This window comes from Gorilla gorilla, chromosome 4 (genome assembly GCF_029281585.2).
Source record: "Gorilla gorilla gorilla isolate KB3781 chromosome 4, NHGRI_mGorGor1-v2.1_pri, whole genome shotgun sequence".
Classification (NCBI taxonomy): Eukaryota; Metazoa; Chordata; class Mammalia; order Primates; family Hominidae; genus Gorilla; species Gorilla gorilla.
Genome location: NC_073228.2, coordinates 146,756,520 through 146,773,982, shown reverse-complemented (window position 1 = coordinate 146,773,982; position 17,463 = coordinate 146,756,520). Strand labels below are relative to the sequence as shown.

At 39.7% G+C, this 17,463-nt stretch overlaps 1 protein-coding gene across 9 annotated transcripts in view; it reads right to left on the bottom strand.

Moving 5' to 3' along the window:
* Positions 1-17,463, bottom strand: part of ARHGAP26 (Rho GTPase activating protein 26) — a 458,221-nt gene that overhangs the window by 285,541 nt on the left and 155,217 nt on the right. For all 9 annotated transcript variants that reach the window (XM_063706839.1, XM_055389277.2, XM_063706842.1 and 6 more), the window contains exon 11: positions 10,919-10,997. In XM_063706839.1, coding sequence (XP_063562909.1) covers positions 10,919-10,997 — 79 coding nt within the window. The remainder of the gene's footprint in view (positions 1-10,918; positions 10,998-17,463) is intronic.

Here is a 17,463-nt window from a genome sequence, read left to right as displayed (position 1 = left end):
CACTTGAGGCCAGGAGTTTGAGACCAGCCTGGCCAACATGTTGAAACCTCGTCTCTCCTAAAAATACAAAAGATTAGCCAGGTGTGGTGGCACATGCCTGTAATACCAGATACTCAGAGGCTGAGGCAGGAAAATTGCTTGAACCTGGGAGGCAGAGGTTGTAGTGAGCTGAGATCCTACCACTGCACTCCAGCATGGGCAACAGAGTGAGACTCTGTCTCCAAAACAACAACAACAACAACAAAAACCCACCACAATCACAATCCAGCAGGCAGACAGACATTAATCAAATAGTCCCACTAATCAATGTATAATTCCTGGCTGAGTTAAGCACTTCATAGGAAAAGTCTCTAAATATATTTGCAAAGAAATGAAGAAGTGAGGTCTAGAGAGAGGATACAGGGAGTCCATGAACTTAGAGAGTGGGAACAAAAATCCTTTTTATTTTCATTAACTTCTAAATTTATTGTTTCCTTCAAATATGAATGCAGGCAACACACCACAATAGTACTTGTGACTTTGTCACCAGCAGAAATCCATGTAGCATTACTGTATAGGCAGACAGCCCAAAATATCACTTACAGAAGTTATCACACCTGCCCAGATATCTTATTTCATGTTTATTGTATCATAAATGTTTTAATACTTTGATAACTATATTTCTATATAACTTTTTCTTTTGTAACCATGTATTTTATTTTATACATGTAAAAGCATTATTCTGAGAAAGTATCTAAAGGCTTTACCTGATTGCCAAATGTATCCATGGCACAAAAAATGTAATCTCTGAGCTAAATTCTGGTACAAGTAGGTAAATATGTGTCAAGATAAATCATAAAATCAAGGAATTCAGGTCTCAGATAACGAAGGCAACTCAATTCCCTAAGAAACAATTTTGGTCATCCTCCACCCTTCCCTTTAGTTTTGACTCCAGTTGTTTGACAAATACTTGCTGAATGCTTACTCTGCCAGCCACTGTGCTGGGCAATGGGGAAAGTACAGCAAAAAAAAAAAAAAAAAGAGAGAAATTTCTATTAATGTGACCCATCCTCATCTTAGTATCTTTACTACCCATCAAAGTGACTGCTGGACAATCTAAATATATTTGCTCAATGTTGAAAGAAGAATGTCTAAGACCTGAGTAAGTGCCACCAACATATATAAGTCATAAAGTTCAAGCAAAAATTCTCTGGCTATCAAAATTTCCATTTCTTGGAAAATTTCATCAACTCTCTAACATAAAACAATTTAAATGACCTCTTTCTCTTTTCTCCAACCTTGTAACTCAGGTTGGTTAATTAAATATTTCCTAATTTTCATGAGAAATTGTTCTTCTGAATAATCTAACCAAAGAGAACAAGGACATAAGTGAATATTATTAAATGTAAGACTTCAGCGCATTGATGTGATATCATATGCACCTATTATGAAGTCCACCTAAATAAAAGCACTCACATGACACAAAAATGAAGCTTGCAACTGGCTTCTTGATCCAGTCAGACGAAAAAGACATGCAAACAAAATAATATGAAGCATATAATGTAATTTCCTAGCCATCGGGGGTGGGTGAGCATGGGAGACGGGGAAACAGAAACCACACTGGGGATTTCACTTTCAGACTCTTCACCCATTCATAGTATGTGATATTAAAAAGAAAGTTCACAATATCACTGATCACTGGAGAAATACAAATCAAAACTACAATGAGATACCATCTCATACCAGTCAGAATGGCTATTACTAAAAAGTGAAAAAATAACAGATGCTGGTGAGGTTGTGGAAAAAAGAGAACACAATTTACACTGCAGATGGGAGTGTAAATTAGTTCAACCATTGTGGAAAGCAGTAATGCGACTCCTCAAAGAACTTAAAACAGAACTACCATTCGACCTAGCAATCCCATTGGGTATATACCCAATGGAATATAAATTCTTTTTTTTTTTTTTTTTTTTTTTTTTGAGATGGAGTCGCTCTCAGTCGCCCAGGCTGGAGTGCAGTGGCGCGATCTTGGCTCACTGCAAGCTCCGCCTCCTGGGTTCATGCCATTCTCCTGCCTCAGCCTCCCGAGTAGCTGGGACTACAGGCACCCGCCATCATGCCCAGCTAATTTTTGTATCTTTAGCAGAGACCAGGTTTCACCGTGTTAGCCAGGATGGTCTTGATCTCCTGACCTCGTGATCTGCCCGCCTCGGCCTCCCAAAGTGCTGGGATTACAGGCATGAGCCACCGCACCTGGCCAAATTCTTTTACCATAAAGACATATGCATGCATATGTTCACTGCAGCACTATTCACAATAGCAAAGGCATGGAATCAACCTAAATGCCCATCAATAGCAGGCTGGATAAAGAAAATGTGGTAAATATACACCACGGAATACTATGCAGCCATAAAAAAAGAATAAGATCATGCCCTTTGGGGGAATGCAGATGGAGTTAGAGGTCATTATCCTTAGCAAACTAACACAGGAACAGAAAGCCAGATATCCCATGTTCTCACTTATAAGTGGGAGCTAAATGAGAACACATGGACATACTGGAGCCTACTTGAGAGTGGAGGGCGGGAGGAGGGAGAGGATCAGGAAAAGTAATTATTGGGTACTAGGCTTAGTACCTGGGTGACAAAATAATCTGTACAACAAAACCCCATGACATAAGTTTACCTACATAACAAACCTGCACATGTATCCCTGAACCTAAAAGTTAAAAATAAATAAATAAATAAAAAGAAAGCTCAGAAAGGACTGAGGCCTGCATCGTCACACTAGAGCCTAGCAAGCTCACCCCATACCTTCCTAACTATCCATACTCTTTCAATCACTTATTTTAACAAAGAAAGAAAAACGCAAGTGTCAGCCACAGACTGGTGAGCTGAGGTTAGCATACAGCAGGATTATGAACTGCTAGGCCTGGGATGCATCATAGCAAAGGAGGCTAAAGATTACTTCCTGCTCCTCCAGTCATATCCTGAAAGTTCACACTGACTGCTAAACGAAATCACATTTTCCATACTATTGAAAGCAGTCCCTGCCCTGCACTCTGGTGAACTGGAACAAGGTGACTTGAGCTAAGTGAATCAAGTAATTTAAAAACAGAGCTAGAAATAGAACCCAGGTATCCCAATATCCATCTTCCTCTCCAAAAAGACAATAGTAAGAACTAGCTTTAAATGATCACTTTGCCATGTACAGGCATTTACATATAGGTTGATCCTTACAAAGCACTCTTATGAGGTAGGGGCTATTATTATCACAATTTGCAGGTGAGGAAACCTGCTCAGAGAGACTGTCATTTTCCAATTTGAGACTGCCAATAAGCAGTGGTGTAGGATTTAAACTTGGGCGGTGTGAGTGCACATTCTTAACCACCATAACATTCTGCTTCTAATCCTGAGAGCTCATCTTAACAGTAATCAATCTTACTTTTTCCTTTAAAAACTTTTCACAGCTCACTCTTTCAGATATTAGATGCAGAAAATATGCAATGCAATTGCCCATTTATTCCAGGAGTTCTAGAAGGACTAGGGGGTTAGAGCTCGGGCACGGTAGAGAAAGGTGAGAGAAGACACATTTTGTTCAGCCCCAAAGTCCACAAAGACGAAAACAGAAGATATCTTTAAAACGGAGGTGAGCAGAAGGAAGTACCATTGTCTTTTACTAGAGGAGTGGTTTTTCCTTAGCCTCTTCCTTCTTTTCCCTTCATCCACTGCAGTAGCCACAGTAGAGTCACTCTACTTAAAAAGTAAAGGTTGATACCACTCAACTGTGACTTCCTAATAATTCAGCAGCAATTTTTTGTGTGTTGCAGCAAAAATAGCACAGAACTGGAAGCTAAGAGACCTGAATCATCTATCCGAGATCAACCAATTACCAGCCTTTTTTAGGCAGTGTTCCCTCTTCCATAAATAAGGGTATCATATTGACTTACGTGTGGGCTTGCTTCTTCCTGCTCCACAGCTATGAATGGAGCCATAAGAAATTGCCAATATCTGGCTATTTTTGACCTACAAGAGTGGTGATTTCCTAATACACAGACTTACACACAATTGTTGATGCTAAAGTATCTGTTTCTTACCTTCTTAATCTAATTCCACCTAATTCTAGCATCTGCCAACCTTCAAAACTTGTGGCTGTCAAAAGAGATTCAAGTACCAGCTCAAAGTGGAGAAATATTTTATTTAACTAAAGAATCCTTGAAATGCGAAGGAGGACTAATACATCTAAAATAAGGAGGTGATATAAGCAGTTGCAGAAAGACACCACTAATCACAGCTAAGGGGATATATGGAAATGCAGTTTTAAGAGGCTACGCAAGCCCTGAAGCTGTGGATCACCCTGAGTCCCCCTGGCTTCCTGAGCCATCTTTTCCATAGCAGATGGATATTAAATACTTCGAGTTGGGTGTGCATATGTTGGCAATGATGATGGGCTGGTAGTAATTCTATTCTACTTTCTTTTAGCAAACATGCTTACCAGCAATATGCAATGAGAAAAGGAGAGACAACTTTAGTTATTGGAAACTCGCCAAAGAAACTCTGCTGTCTCTAAAATTTTCCTGAGCTGTGGTATTTATGCAGTTTGAACTAAGGTTTCCATGTCCAATTTAATATGAAAAGTCATCTGTTCCCAAGCCTTAGACAATGGCCACACAAAAGTAAAACAAAAGCTTATGTAGTTGCAACAGTGACCCTATTGTTTGTCAACCCAGATTTAACAGAAAGTGAAAAAATCCAGCAGAGTCATTTCAAAGCTTTATCTGACTATCTGACTAGCTAACTTTGTTGTTTTTTAAAGTTATAATTTCATACTATTATAAAAATAGTAGTGTCCTGTGAATCTTTTGCCCTACTTCCCCCCATAATCCAATGATACTATCTTTTAAAACTATAACATAGCATCAAAACCAGAAAATTGTCACTGGCACAATATTGTTAACTAGACTATACACTTTGTTCAAACTCCATCAGTTTTGACATGAGTTCATCTGTGTGTATGTAGGATTGTACAGAAGTATACACATATACTTTGCTGCAGTTTCTCATAACTACTTTAATATGGTTTCATATAACTAACCACCAAGATCAAAACACGGAACTATTCCATCACCACCAAGGACTTGCTGTGCTACCCCCTTCATAGTTGCTTCCTACTTCCAATGTCCGTATACCCTGGATATCACTATTCCATTCTCCATTTCTAAAACTGTCACTTCGAAAATGTTACAAAATTAAAGTATATTTTTTTGAGACTGGTCTTTTTCATTTAGCATAACGCTCCTAAGATGCACCCGGTTGTTGTGTACCAATAGTTCATTTCTTTCCTTGCCAAACAGTATTCTATTGCATGGATGTACCAGTTTGTTTAACCATTCACCCATTAAAGGACATCTGTAGTATTTCCAGTTTCAAGCTATTATGAATAAAGCTGCTATGAGGGAGGTTTATGCATACTTGTTTTTGTGCGAACAGTTTTCATTTCTCTGGATTAAATGCCCCAGAGCAATTGCTGTGTCATAGAGTAACAGCAATATTTAGTTTTAGAAACTGCCAAGTGACTTTTCAGCATGGCTGTTTCATTTTACATTCCCGCCAGCAATGTACAGAAGATCCAGTTTCTCTGCATCCTTGCCAGCATTCAGTATTTTCACTACTTTTAATTTTAGTCATTCTGGAAGGTGATAGTTCATAGTGGTTTTAGATCGCATTACCCTAATGGCTAATGATATTGAACATCTTTTCCTGTGCTTATTCACCATATTCTCTTTGGTAAAATGTCTCCTTGTGTCTTTTGCCCTTTTTCTAATTGGACTGTGTCTCTTTAGCTGTTAAGTTTTGAGAGTTTTTATTCATTTATTTATTTATTTATTTATTTATTTAATCCTAGATCTAAAAAGAATTAGATGTAAATAAGTCCCTTATTGGATATATGTTTTTGCAAATATTTTCTACCATTCTGTAGACTGCCTTTTCATCCTCTTAACAGGGTCTTTCACACACAAAGCAAAAGCGTTTAATTTTGATGAAGAAAATTTTATCCATTTTTTATTTTATGGGTTGTGTATGCTTTCCGCATTGCATCTAAAAACTCTTCATCTAGTCCTAGATTCCACACATTCTTCTAAAAGTTTTCAAGTGTTACATTTTACATTTAAATCTATCATCCATTCTGAATTAAATTTTGTATAAGATATGAGGTTTAAGTCAAGGCTTTTTTTTTTTTGCCTATGGATGTTTAGTTTTAAAAAGCACCATTTCTCAAAAAAACTATCCTTCCTCCATTGAACTGCTTTTGCACCTCTGTCAAAAATCAATTGGGCATATTTGTGTGAGTCTATTTCTGGGTTCTTTATTCTGTTCCATTGAACTACGTGTCTATCCCTCTGTCAATACCACAGTCTTGATTACTGTCACTAAAAAGAAAGTCTTAAAATAGGGTAGACAGACTACTTCCAATTCATTCTTCTTTTTTAAAATTGTTTTATCTATTTTGGTTTCTGTGCCTTTATATATAAATTTTAGAACAAGTTTGTCTGTATCTATAAGAAATCTTGCTGTGATTCTAATAGGAATTGCATTAAACCTATAATCATTTTGGGGAGAATTGACATCTTTACTATGTTGATTTTTCCAACCCATTAATGTCTCTCCATTTACTTAGATCCTCTTTAGTTTCTTTCAGCAGCAGTTTGTAATTTCCAACACACAGGCCCTCTACATGCTTAATTAGATTTATACCTAGTCACTTCATTTTTGGGGAGACTGACTATCAATGGTGTTACGCTTTTGACTTTGATCACCATATGATTATGGCTAATCTACAGAAATATGATTGATTTTGTGTATATGTCTATCTTGTATCCTGTGACCTTGCTGAACTCACCTACTAATTATAGAAGGGGTGTGTGTGTGTGTGTGTGTGTGTGTGTGTGTGTGTGTGTGTGTGCGCGCTCCTCGGGATTTTCTACATAGACAATTGTGTTACCTGAAAGTGGGGGCAATTGTATACCTTTCTTTCCACTCTGTATGCCTGTTATATTAATTTCTTGCCCTACTGCACTGACTAGGACTTCTAGTCCTCTGCTGAGTAAGAGTGGTGACAGCAAACACCCTCAACTTGTTCCTAGTCTTAGGGGGAAAGCATTCAGTCTTTTACCCTAATTATGATGTTAGCGGTAAACTTGGCATTTCCCCCCTTGGCCAAGTATCAAAGAGGAAATTTTCTGAACATAAAATTTAAAGGAACATTCATCTGAGAGTAAGTAGAAACTGTGCTGCTTTTCTTGACTAGTGTCTACCTCCTTCCCTCATACAACAATGCTTTTTCTCTCAGAGGAAGATGACCTTCTGCCATCATTTATACAGCTCCAGTGCAATGGGCACATGAGTAAGTTCTGGTCATTTCATCCATCCTAGCCTCTGGACCAAGTAGTTAGTCCAATAAAATCCAATTAAAGAACTTTCTTGGAATGATTACATAAAAGCTCTCTTTCCACTAGACTTACAGATCAGGGATCAACAAACTATGTATGGCCCATGACCCAAATCAAGCCAGCCATCTGTTTTTGTAAATAAAGTTTTATTGAAACAAGGCTATACCTATTCATTTACATATTGTCTATGGCAGCTTTTTAGCCACAGCAGCAAAGTTAGCAGCTGCAACCGCGACCACATGGCCCACAAAGCCTGAAATACTATCTGGCCCATTACAGAAAAAGGTTACTGACCCGTGTTTTTAATAATAAGATGTAAGCTTGGAATGAATAGTAAGGAAGCATCTCACCACTCTGAAAAGAACGTGTTGGAAAATGAAGCCAATACAAAAGAGGAAACCAACTCCAAATATTATGTAAGTTCCCAGATTCGGATGAGCCACAGACTATTAGACTCCAGTATTTTTCAGTTATGTAACCCAATAAATTCAGCTTTTCTTCAAGTTTGAATTGAGTTTCCCACATTTGAATTAAAATAATTCAAATTTACTACATAGATAAAATCCATAATGCTTATTGTAGGAAGACAATTCTAATTTCTTCCTCCATTATATGTCCATCGACACCATAAAGACATTCAACATTTCTTTAGACTAGGATATGACTGTGTATTAAAAAAGGATGATTTAATGCTAAAACTAAATTTAACATTTAAAAATGAAATGTTGCAAAATCAACTGATTTGGGACTCATTTAGCTTTTCTTTGTTTTTCAACCAACCATCCTAAGGTATTATCGGACAATGAAAGAACAAAAAGAACAGAAACTAAAATTAACCCCCTCCAAAAAAAAAAAATCCACCAACACCAAATAATCCATCAAAGAACAACTGAGATAGAAGTATAAAACAGAAGATAGTTGCCACTATAACAGCTCCCTGAAATAAGGCAATGACACTAACACCGACTAGAGAAAGAGCTAACTAGAGAAATCCAAAGCTCCCACAGGGACAGATTTAACTAATTAGGGAGATGGTGATTAAAGCTGGAGCTGCTAATTGTCTACTGGACATATATCTCTAGTAATGTCCCCTAGAGGCTTTCAGCAATGGGAGACAAAATTAAGCCTAGTATTACTGTCAATTACACAGACATCATTTGTCTATATTTATCTCTCTCTTTAGGAAACTAAAAAGCACACAGAAGTGTGGTTTTCAGTGCAAGCTATATGTTCCTGTGAGGAAATAATTTTATATCATGTTTAGAAACAAAATTATTTTGTGTTTAAACTTGTTTTCATTTGTACATTCTGGAGCAAGAAGATGTTTCTTTCAACAGCACACTTTCCATCTGCAGAGGCCAGATGTTAATCTACAGGAAAACTGAAGTGGTTAGTAAGACCAATTATACACAGACAGAGAACAAATATCTAAGTGGTGGGGAGAGAGGATGGGGAGGCTTAAAATGGAATTAATTGGTGAAGCAGTTTTAGAACTCCAGCTTTTTGGAGGCAGGGGGAGAGACAGTAGTGGGTTTGGGTTTTTTTGTTGTTGTAATTTGGCTTTTTTTTGCCCATACCAAGAATAGAATGCCATACAGGACTGTTCTTCCTGGGCACTTCCTCCCCTATGAGTTGAAGAATCATTCAAGTGAGTGAGTGAAAGTACTGTAAAAATGAACTGAGAATTTTTAGAAGGCAATTTGAAATTTTATCTCCATTAAAGATGAAAACCAAATATGTCTAGGATTAGACATGGGTCAAATTCTAGCTTTGCCACTAGGATGGAGACTGCCAACTATTCACAGTATCCTTTCTCCTCTTCTTCTTTGAAGTAATAACATGTCCAGGGTCCTGGCAGGGCCCATGACTGCCTATGTACAGCCTAGGTTTCCCAGCCTGCTTTGCAGGTAGATGTGGCTGTACCATTATGTTTGAGCCAATGGAAGTGACGTGTACATCTTCTGGGTCCTTCGAAATGCTTTCATCCTCATTTTCTGGCTGGAAAATGGCAATGACTGGAGTAATGTGGGAAGCCATGGGCTGAGGATAGCAGAATGACCCTACTAGGCATGGACTCCTCCCTTCTCGGCTCTAAGAGAGAAATACACTTATCTATCTTACATAAGCCACCGTACTTCGGAGTCTCTCTGTTACAGCAACGTAGCCTGTACCCTACTAAAACAGCCATTTACTATCTGTGCTACTTGGGGCAAGTTATTTAACCTCCCTAAGCTTCAGTTTCCTCATCTATAAAATGGAATCACAGCACTTATTTCATTAAGTGCTAAGAGAAATAAACAGGTTAAGAGATGTAATGTGCTCAATCCTGTACTTAACATGTAAAAATGTGCTCAACAAATGGTAGATAATGCTAGCAAAAAGAAAGACCTACTTAGGAAGCTTCTTTCAAAGGCCTTTGACATCAAATAGCTATTGTGCCCATAAAGCCTCAAAGGTAGAAATGTGTATCTGGTTTTGAGGGTTCCTATGGGTAACAACGTATTCAGAGATAATCAGAGCTATCTTATATTTTAGCCCAGGAGAAGAATTAAGATTAAACAATGCTTAATTATAGTTTAGCAAACTGTGCCTAAATCATCAGTTATTTAAATCTTTAAGAGATCTTGCTCTATATTATTAAATGTCATACAATACTAGCTATTTCTTTACGCCTAGTTGACTACATCCCATGTTTGTATAAAACATGGCTGAGTAGAAAGGTACATAATCTATGTTGCCAGACCACCTCACCAGGGTAAGCTGAGAAAGAGACACACAAATCAGCTGGCATTATCCAGCTTGACGCAAAGAGTTCTATAGTCAATGGAGCCCATGGCCTACTTCTTCCTTGCACACATTTCCTCCCTTTGGACAGTACCTGTGTAAGTATCAATTATTGTCCCTCTGGCATTGTAGATTCTTTTTCTCTTTTGTTGGTGGCACATGGTTAGACTGTACTCTTACAATTTCTGCAACCTTGAGATTTGCTGAACACTGGAGTTGAGATCCTTGGAACTAAGATAAGATGACTACAATGATTCCAGGGCTCTTATGGATTTTACACGTCACAAGATGCAGAACAACTACAAGATTACATCACCCAGCTGAGGCCAGCATCGCTGAAATGGCAGCAGGGATCATATTACCAGGCTCACCTCCCTCCATCCACCCTGATAATGTCCCGCTGCTTATAAGGGGAGGTAAGTTACTATGGGAGGCTGAACCAGAAGTCAATGATAAAAGATGGGAGTTCTGGTGTAATTCTACGCAGAAGCCATGCCTTAGGACAGAGAGGCCAAAGCTCAAGAACTACATCTATACAGAAGCAATATCAATATCCACAAACATAAACCTCGGAATAAAAAACCACCTCTGGTACATTGGTTTCAAGAACCCAAGGCTTTAGAACAGCAGCAAAAATCACTGCACTAGGGAAGCAACAAAGAACTCAGGGCCTTCATTCTTGCTCTACTTCCCTGAATTGTTACTTACAGGTTCCCGGCCATCCATGGCTTCCATCCAGAGCCTCCGGTCCTCTTCCGACAATGCTTGCATGGTGATAACCCCTGGCCTGCAGAGAAAGGAGGGACATGGATATGAAACCAGTGCCACATGTAGAGAGATTGGTGAAGGCAAATCTTAAACATCCACTCAAAAGAGTCAGTGGTTGCTAGGGTTAACAACACAAAGACGGGCACAACACTCGGCTTTACTAAGCCACCTTCTACTCTCAGAAAGGACGGCCCAAATTCCTCTCAGTCAGCCCATCTCCCTCAGAGAGGCAGAAACACAGAAGACATGATCCTATTTTACAGGTAAGGGACACAGAGGAGTTAAGTGATTCCTTTAGACGTTGTTCAATTCCTTGAAATCTTATTCATTTCTAGACCTCAAAATGCTTAACAGAGTATTTTACTCACGGTAGAAATGCAATAAATGTTTGTGGAAGTGAATGGAATTACTGGACTCAAGATAAAAAAAAAGAGGAGAAAACATCCAACCTGGAGGCATACTTGTCTCCTAATATCTAGTCCACTGCTTCTAAACTGCTTCAGACACGGAGAAGTTTTATGGTGGTCATCATCTTGGTAGTTATGATTAAATGTACACAGTATTTTTTAAAAATGAATACTTAATCATGTCAGGTGCTAAGTGCTTTACATGCATGAGATCATTTCACTCACTGAAATCTGCTTGCTCTCTAAAACTGAGCACAAGCCCTCCAGAAGACATGCATACAATATCAAATGGGTTTTGTTCAGTTCCCATCACAAATGGTACTCCACAAGAAAAAGAGACTGCGCCATAAAAAACGACCTTGGGAGAAGCGGCTGAAAGCCCTCTATGCCCATTAAAGCAGGAGTTCTTCATTTAGGGTGAAGATAGATCCCAGTGTCCCCAAACCTCCTCCTCCTCTCCCTCAAATGTATGTGGATTTTTCTGTAGAAACAATTCAAATTGTCTGTCAGATTCTCAAAGAGAACTGCAACCCTCAAAAAGTTAAGAATTGCTAGTTAAAACCATCGTCTTTAAAATTTGAGACAGCCTAAAAAGGAGGAAGAGGTCCACTGAGCAAGGACTAAAGTCCGATTCCTGTCTGAGTACACAAACACTGCTAATGATCATACAACAATATGGTATTAAAACCACACAGGCTGAGCAACACCCTGAGCAGCACAAGCCTGGGCCCCATAAGCACCCAAGCCTGGTCATTCTCACCCACCCATCATCTCTGCTTCTGGCTTATAGCTATAGTTCCAACGAATATGCTAAACCTATTTGTGTTTAACATAATTTAAAAGTCACATTTGATTCTTTTCATTAACCATTCCTTGACATCTGCTTAAAAATTTAGAGCCATGGGCATGTAAATACAGACAGGTTGAGGATACAAGGGACATGGGGTAGGGGTGTGAATGTGTGAGGGTGTAAATGTGTGTGGGTCAGGAGAGACAGAGGGAAAGCATGCAAACGAGCAAGAGAAGGGAGTGAGAAAACAAGCAAGAGACAGAAAGGGGAGTGGGGGTGTATGTGGGTGGGAGGCATGGGCAGCTAGATGGGTGGGCGTGTTGATGATGGTGGAACACTGATCCCAAGAGGATGGTCATTCCCATGAAGGTCACACTGGGACTGGCACCATAATACAAAGATGACTCAGAAGATGGAATAACTCTTCTCTCCATGAGCACCTTCCAGGACTCTCCCTCCTCTTCTCAGAAATTCTCATTCTCAGACCCAACCAAGTGCCCACTTCCCACCATCAGCCCATTCAGTGTGCCAGACTCAGTGGGTATCTGCAGACAGCTGACAGTGGTGGCTCCACAGAACTGACCCTGTGGCTTGAGGGCACAATGAACTGATTCTACCCTTCCACCTTTCTCTAAAGACCAAGTACGACATCTTAATAGCTTTGAATTAAAAAGCCTCTGCAGCTACTGTCTATTGCAGAACTCTCAAGTCCCCAGTTTTGGGTCTTTGAGTGTTGCTGTAGGTGCTGCTCCTGTACCACCTGCTTCAGAATCAGACATTCCCTTAACATGGAGATTCCAGCCCAACCCCACTCTACTCAATCTGAACTGGGCTGTGCCTGGGAACTTGGATTTTAACGAACTCCCCAGGTGATCTTGATGCAGAGTTAAGTTTGAGGCCCACACCCTGGGCTGTCCACTCCATCCCCACTCTTTTCCTTCCTGTTCCCCCTGCCCTAGAGAGCAGTTACCCTCCTTTCTGCAGTGAGGTCAAGGAGCCAACACGTCTCTAGTTCGTTTCCTGCTAGTGGCTCACCAGCAAACAGTGAGATCACAAGGGCTGTCTACATACCAAGGTCTCAGGGGCTCACATATATTACATCAACTTCATGGCACACAGTGTGAGATTTCCACCCCGAGCCACAGAGGAAGTTCGACAACCTCAGAGGCTGTGAAGGGTGGGCCACTTGGCCTTGGTAACCAGGAAAGTCAACAGGATTTGTTTTCATTCCAAGAAGAAATATCAAAATACAAGTTCTTTTCCACATGTGGTCTTGTTCCCTTTTGCAGGGGAAGTGGGGTAGGGGACGGATTCACATGTCTTGCATGTGAATTTCCAAGAACCAAGATAAAAAGGGTGAACTATCTTTATTCTGGAGTAAAACAATAACTTTCTTTCCATATTTACCTTCCTTATGTCCCTACTAACAACTATCCCTCAAAACAAAATAAAACAAGCAAAACCCTCAATGACCCTCCACTTTCCATGTCAGTCCCTATACAATAACATACTTTGAGACCTTCTCTTACAGGATGTCAATTTAATTCATGTTTGAAATGCATGTGGTTCTTCATAGCAAAAAATGGGCAGGGCGGGGGAGACAGAGAAGAGAGAGATTAAAAGTAGGAGGATAGGCCAGGCGCAGTGACTAACATCAATCCCAGCACTCTGGGAGGCCAAGGTGGGCGGATCACGAGGTCAAGAGATCAAGACAATCCTGGCCAACATAGTGAAACCCTGTCTCTACTAAAAAATACAAAAATTAGCTGGGCGTGGTAGCACACGCCTGTAGTCCCAGCTACTCGGGAGGCTGACGCAGGAAAATCGCTTGAACCCGGGAGGCGGAGGCTGCAGTGAGCCAAGATCATGCCACTGCACTCCAGCCCGGCGACAGAGCGAGACTCTGTCTCAAAATAAAAAAAGAAGGAGGATAATATGGAATGAGGAAGGGAACATATAAAACAATGAAAGAGAAATAGAGTAAATGATCAGAGCTCTTTTTACCTCTACAAAGAATTGTGAGCCTATTAGACCCTCTACAATAAAAGAACAGTAATAATTATAACCCAGCAGTATATGCCAGTTGCTGTGCTAAGCACTATATATAAATTAATTTACCCAATCTTCACAGCTACATCATGAGAAAAGTATATTCTTATTATTCCCCTTTAGCAGATGAGAAAACCAAGGCTCAGAGAGGTTAAGTATCTCGTCCACAATCACAGAGCTGGCAAGATACAGAGCCAGGATGTGAACACAGGCATTTCAACCCTTAACTCTTGTGCATAATGCCATGGCAAATGTGATGGCACCGCAGCCGCCAGAGAGCTCACGTTGACCACCCAAGTCCTCTGGTGTCAAAATCAGCCATGCACTTCTGCAAACACCTTAGTGAGCTCCTGCACGGGATTAAATGAGATTGAATGATAAAGAGCTCTGTAAAAACCTAAAGTGCTTCATAAATATGAGGGCTTACAACGCTACTCTAGGCAACGAGCTAATCCAAAACAAGAATTCAATAGCGTCCAGAATAACTGGGGCTTACTTTCTATAGAAGTGGTTCTCCATGTTTTATCTGTCTTAAAATACTCAAGAGATGGAAAGGCAATTAGTTTTTTTTTTTTTAAAAAAAAAAAACACAAAAAGTCCTAATCATAAAGAAAAAATATTGAAAAATTGGACTTCACCAAAATGAAGAACTTATACTCATCAAAAGATGAATTTAATTACTTAATTACTTTTATTTAAAAAATTAAAAGTCAAACCAGAGTGAGAGAAGATATCTGTAATATCTATCTCCTGCAAGAATCATATCCAGAATATGTAAAGAATGCCTACAAGTAAGTAAGAAAAAATGAACCACCCAATACAATAAATACTTGAATAAGCACTTCATAAAAGAGGACATCCAAATGGCCAATAAGGCTAAGAAATAGAGCCCAAACTGATTACTTATGAGGGAAATGTGATTAAAACCACAATGAGATATAACAAGTACCCTCCTGAATAGAGGGCATTAGAAGGCCACCAATAACCAATACTGGCAAAAAATGTAGAGTAACTGGGACTCTCATACATTGCTGGTGGGAGAATAAGTTGATGGAATGTAGAGTAACTGGGACTCTCATACATTGCTGGTGGGAGAATAACTTGATGGAACTACTTTGGCAATATCTGCTAGAACTAAACATACACCTGCCCTATGACCTAGCAATTCTACCTCTACATATATACTCAAGAGAAATGAGTGCATATGTCCACCAAAAGATGCATTCAGGAATACCTGCAGTTTTATTTGGAATAGCCAAAAATTGCAAAAACAACAACAAATAAATATCCATTGATAAATGGATAAACTGTTGTATATTTGAACAATGGCATACCATACAACAATTTTTTAAAAGAAGAGTCAACTACTGCTAAATGCAACAACACGAAAGAATCTCAGAGACATAATGATGAGGGAAAGAAACCAGACACAAAAGATTACGTGACTGTGTGACTCCACTTCTATGATGTTCAAATACTTGCAAAACTCATTTATGGCAACAGAAGTCAGAAGAGTGATTTTTTTTTTTTTTTTGAAAAGAGATATAGGCAATGACTGAGAAGGGGCACAAGGGTATCTCCTGGAGTGACAGAAACATTCTATATCTTCATCTGGGTGGTTACACAGTTGTGTGTGTATAACAAGTTATTAAAATACAGACTTTGGAGTCATGCATTTTACTGTGATTACACCTCAGTAAAAAATCGTTTTAAATACCCAAGAGCTATGGCTTCTCATCAATAACTTAGGCTCACTAGTTATCCTGATTCTAGTGCTTCCTAGATGTATAACCACGGCAGACTAGCAACTGAACTATTCTGTGCTACTCTTATTACCTATGTTTTAAAGAACAGTAGCATAGAGCAGTTCAATTACTTGTCTCCCAGCGTTACCAGGATTACACCTCAGGGCATGCTGGGAAGGTTATATGAGAAGTGTATGCGGCATTTCAAAGTGTCAGGCACACGATGAATGCTCCAAAAATTAGTTGTAATCACAGGGGCAGGTAGAGGTGGGGTGAGCAGGAACAGGATGGTAAGTATGGGGTAGGGTTAAAATTACGGCTGCAGAAGGGCAGGTGTGTATAGTTTCAAAGGGAAAAGAAACAACCCACAGGTGCTAATGACGTGTGTGATTCCCACTCCCAACACACTCATACACAGCACTGAAATTCATGCCTCTACCAAAAAGCACACAGGGCTGAGGGCTGAAGGGACACACCTGCACTGACATAATGGCCATTTCCTTTTTCCTCCTGAGTAACGCAACAAAGTGGCCTACCACTCCCTTTTAAAATTAACATCTGATAACTAATAAGAACAGAGAAGCGGTCTTTGGCAAATTCTAAAAAATCTGCCAAGGAGCTCCCTCCACCCGCCAGATGAGAGAAGGAGCAAATGACTTAAAAATCCTCTGTAGAGCCCAACCCTAAGAATCCACTTAAAATACAGCACTTCCTTTTCACTCTGAATATGTCCTTAGTGCTATATCTGCTTAAGAATCTGGATCTGCTTAAGAATCTGGATCTGCTTAAGAATCATGAACGAGGATCTGGAATTTTCTCTAAGCTGGCACCTCACCTCTTACACTGCAGGAGCCATGGAGAAAACAGCTCTCCATCTATTACAGGGCAAGTTGCTACCCAACACCATATCTCCTCCAACCCTGGCCCCTAAAAACAGCCCATGGAAAGCAGTATATGGTTTAGCAACACATTCAGGATCCTGGGACCACTGGCTATATCAACTCATAGCCTGCTCACCAGCCAAGAGCAAACAGAATCACAACCAGCCCCAATTCCAGGGTTACTCGACAGCTTTCCTACACTAATCTTACTCCTGAATCTGAGTCAACAATAGTGATCTCAGTGGTTTGGCAATTTACCCACTTCCTATTGGACAAGGAAAAGCTATTACTAACTCCACCCCACTGAAACAAAAATACTCAGAATTTAACAGTACCGTTCTTTCTAAATCAACCTCCAAAGATCTAGAATTTATTCATTCATAAGACTATAAATCTTCTGTTGGCAAGAGTTCATTCCCCAGCTTCCATCCACACTACTGTATATTTAAGGGTCAAATTCAAAGTAGAAGAGCTGAGGCACCCACAGGAACACACAGTCTCAAAGCCTGTGTCTGAAACCTGCCCCTTATGCTTATTTAGGAGACAAAGGGGAATGATAAGGAATGGAGCATGAGCTGCCATCCACTTGCAAGAAGAGTTTTGCAAGTGCCAG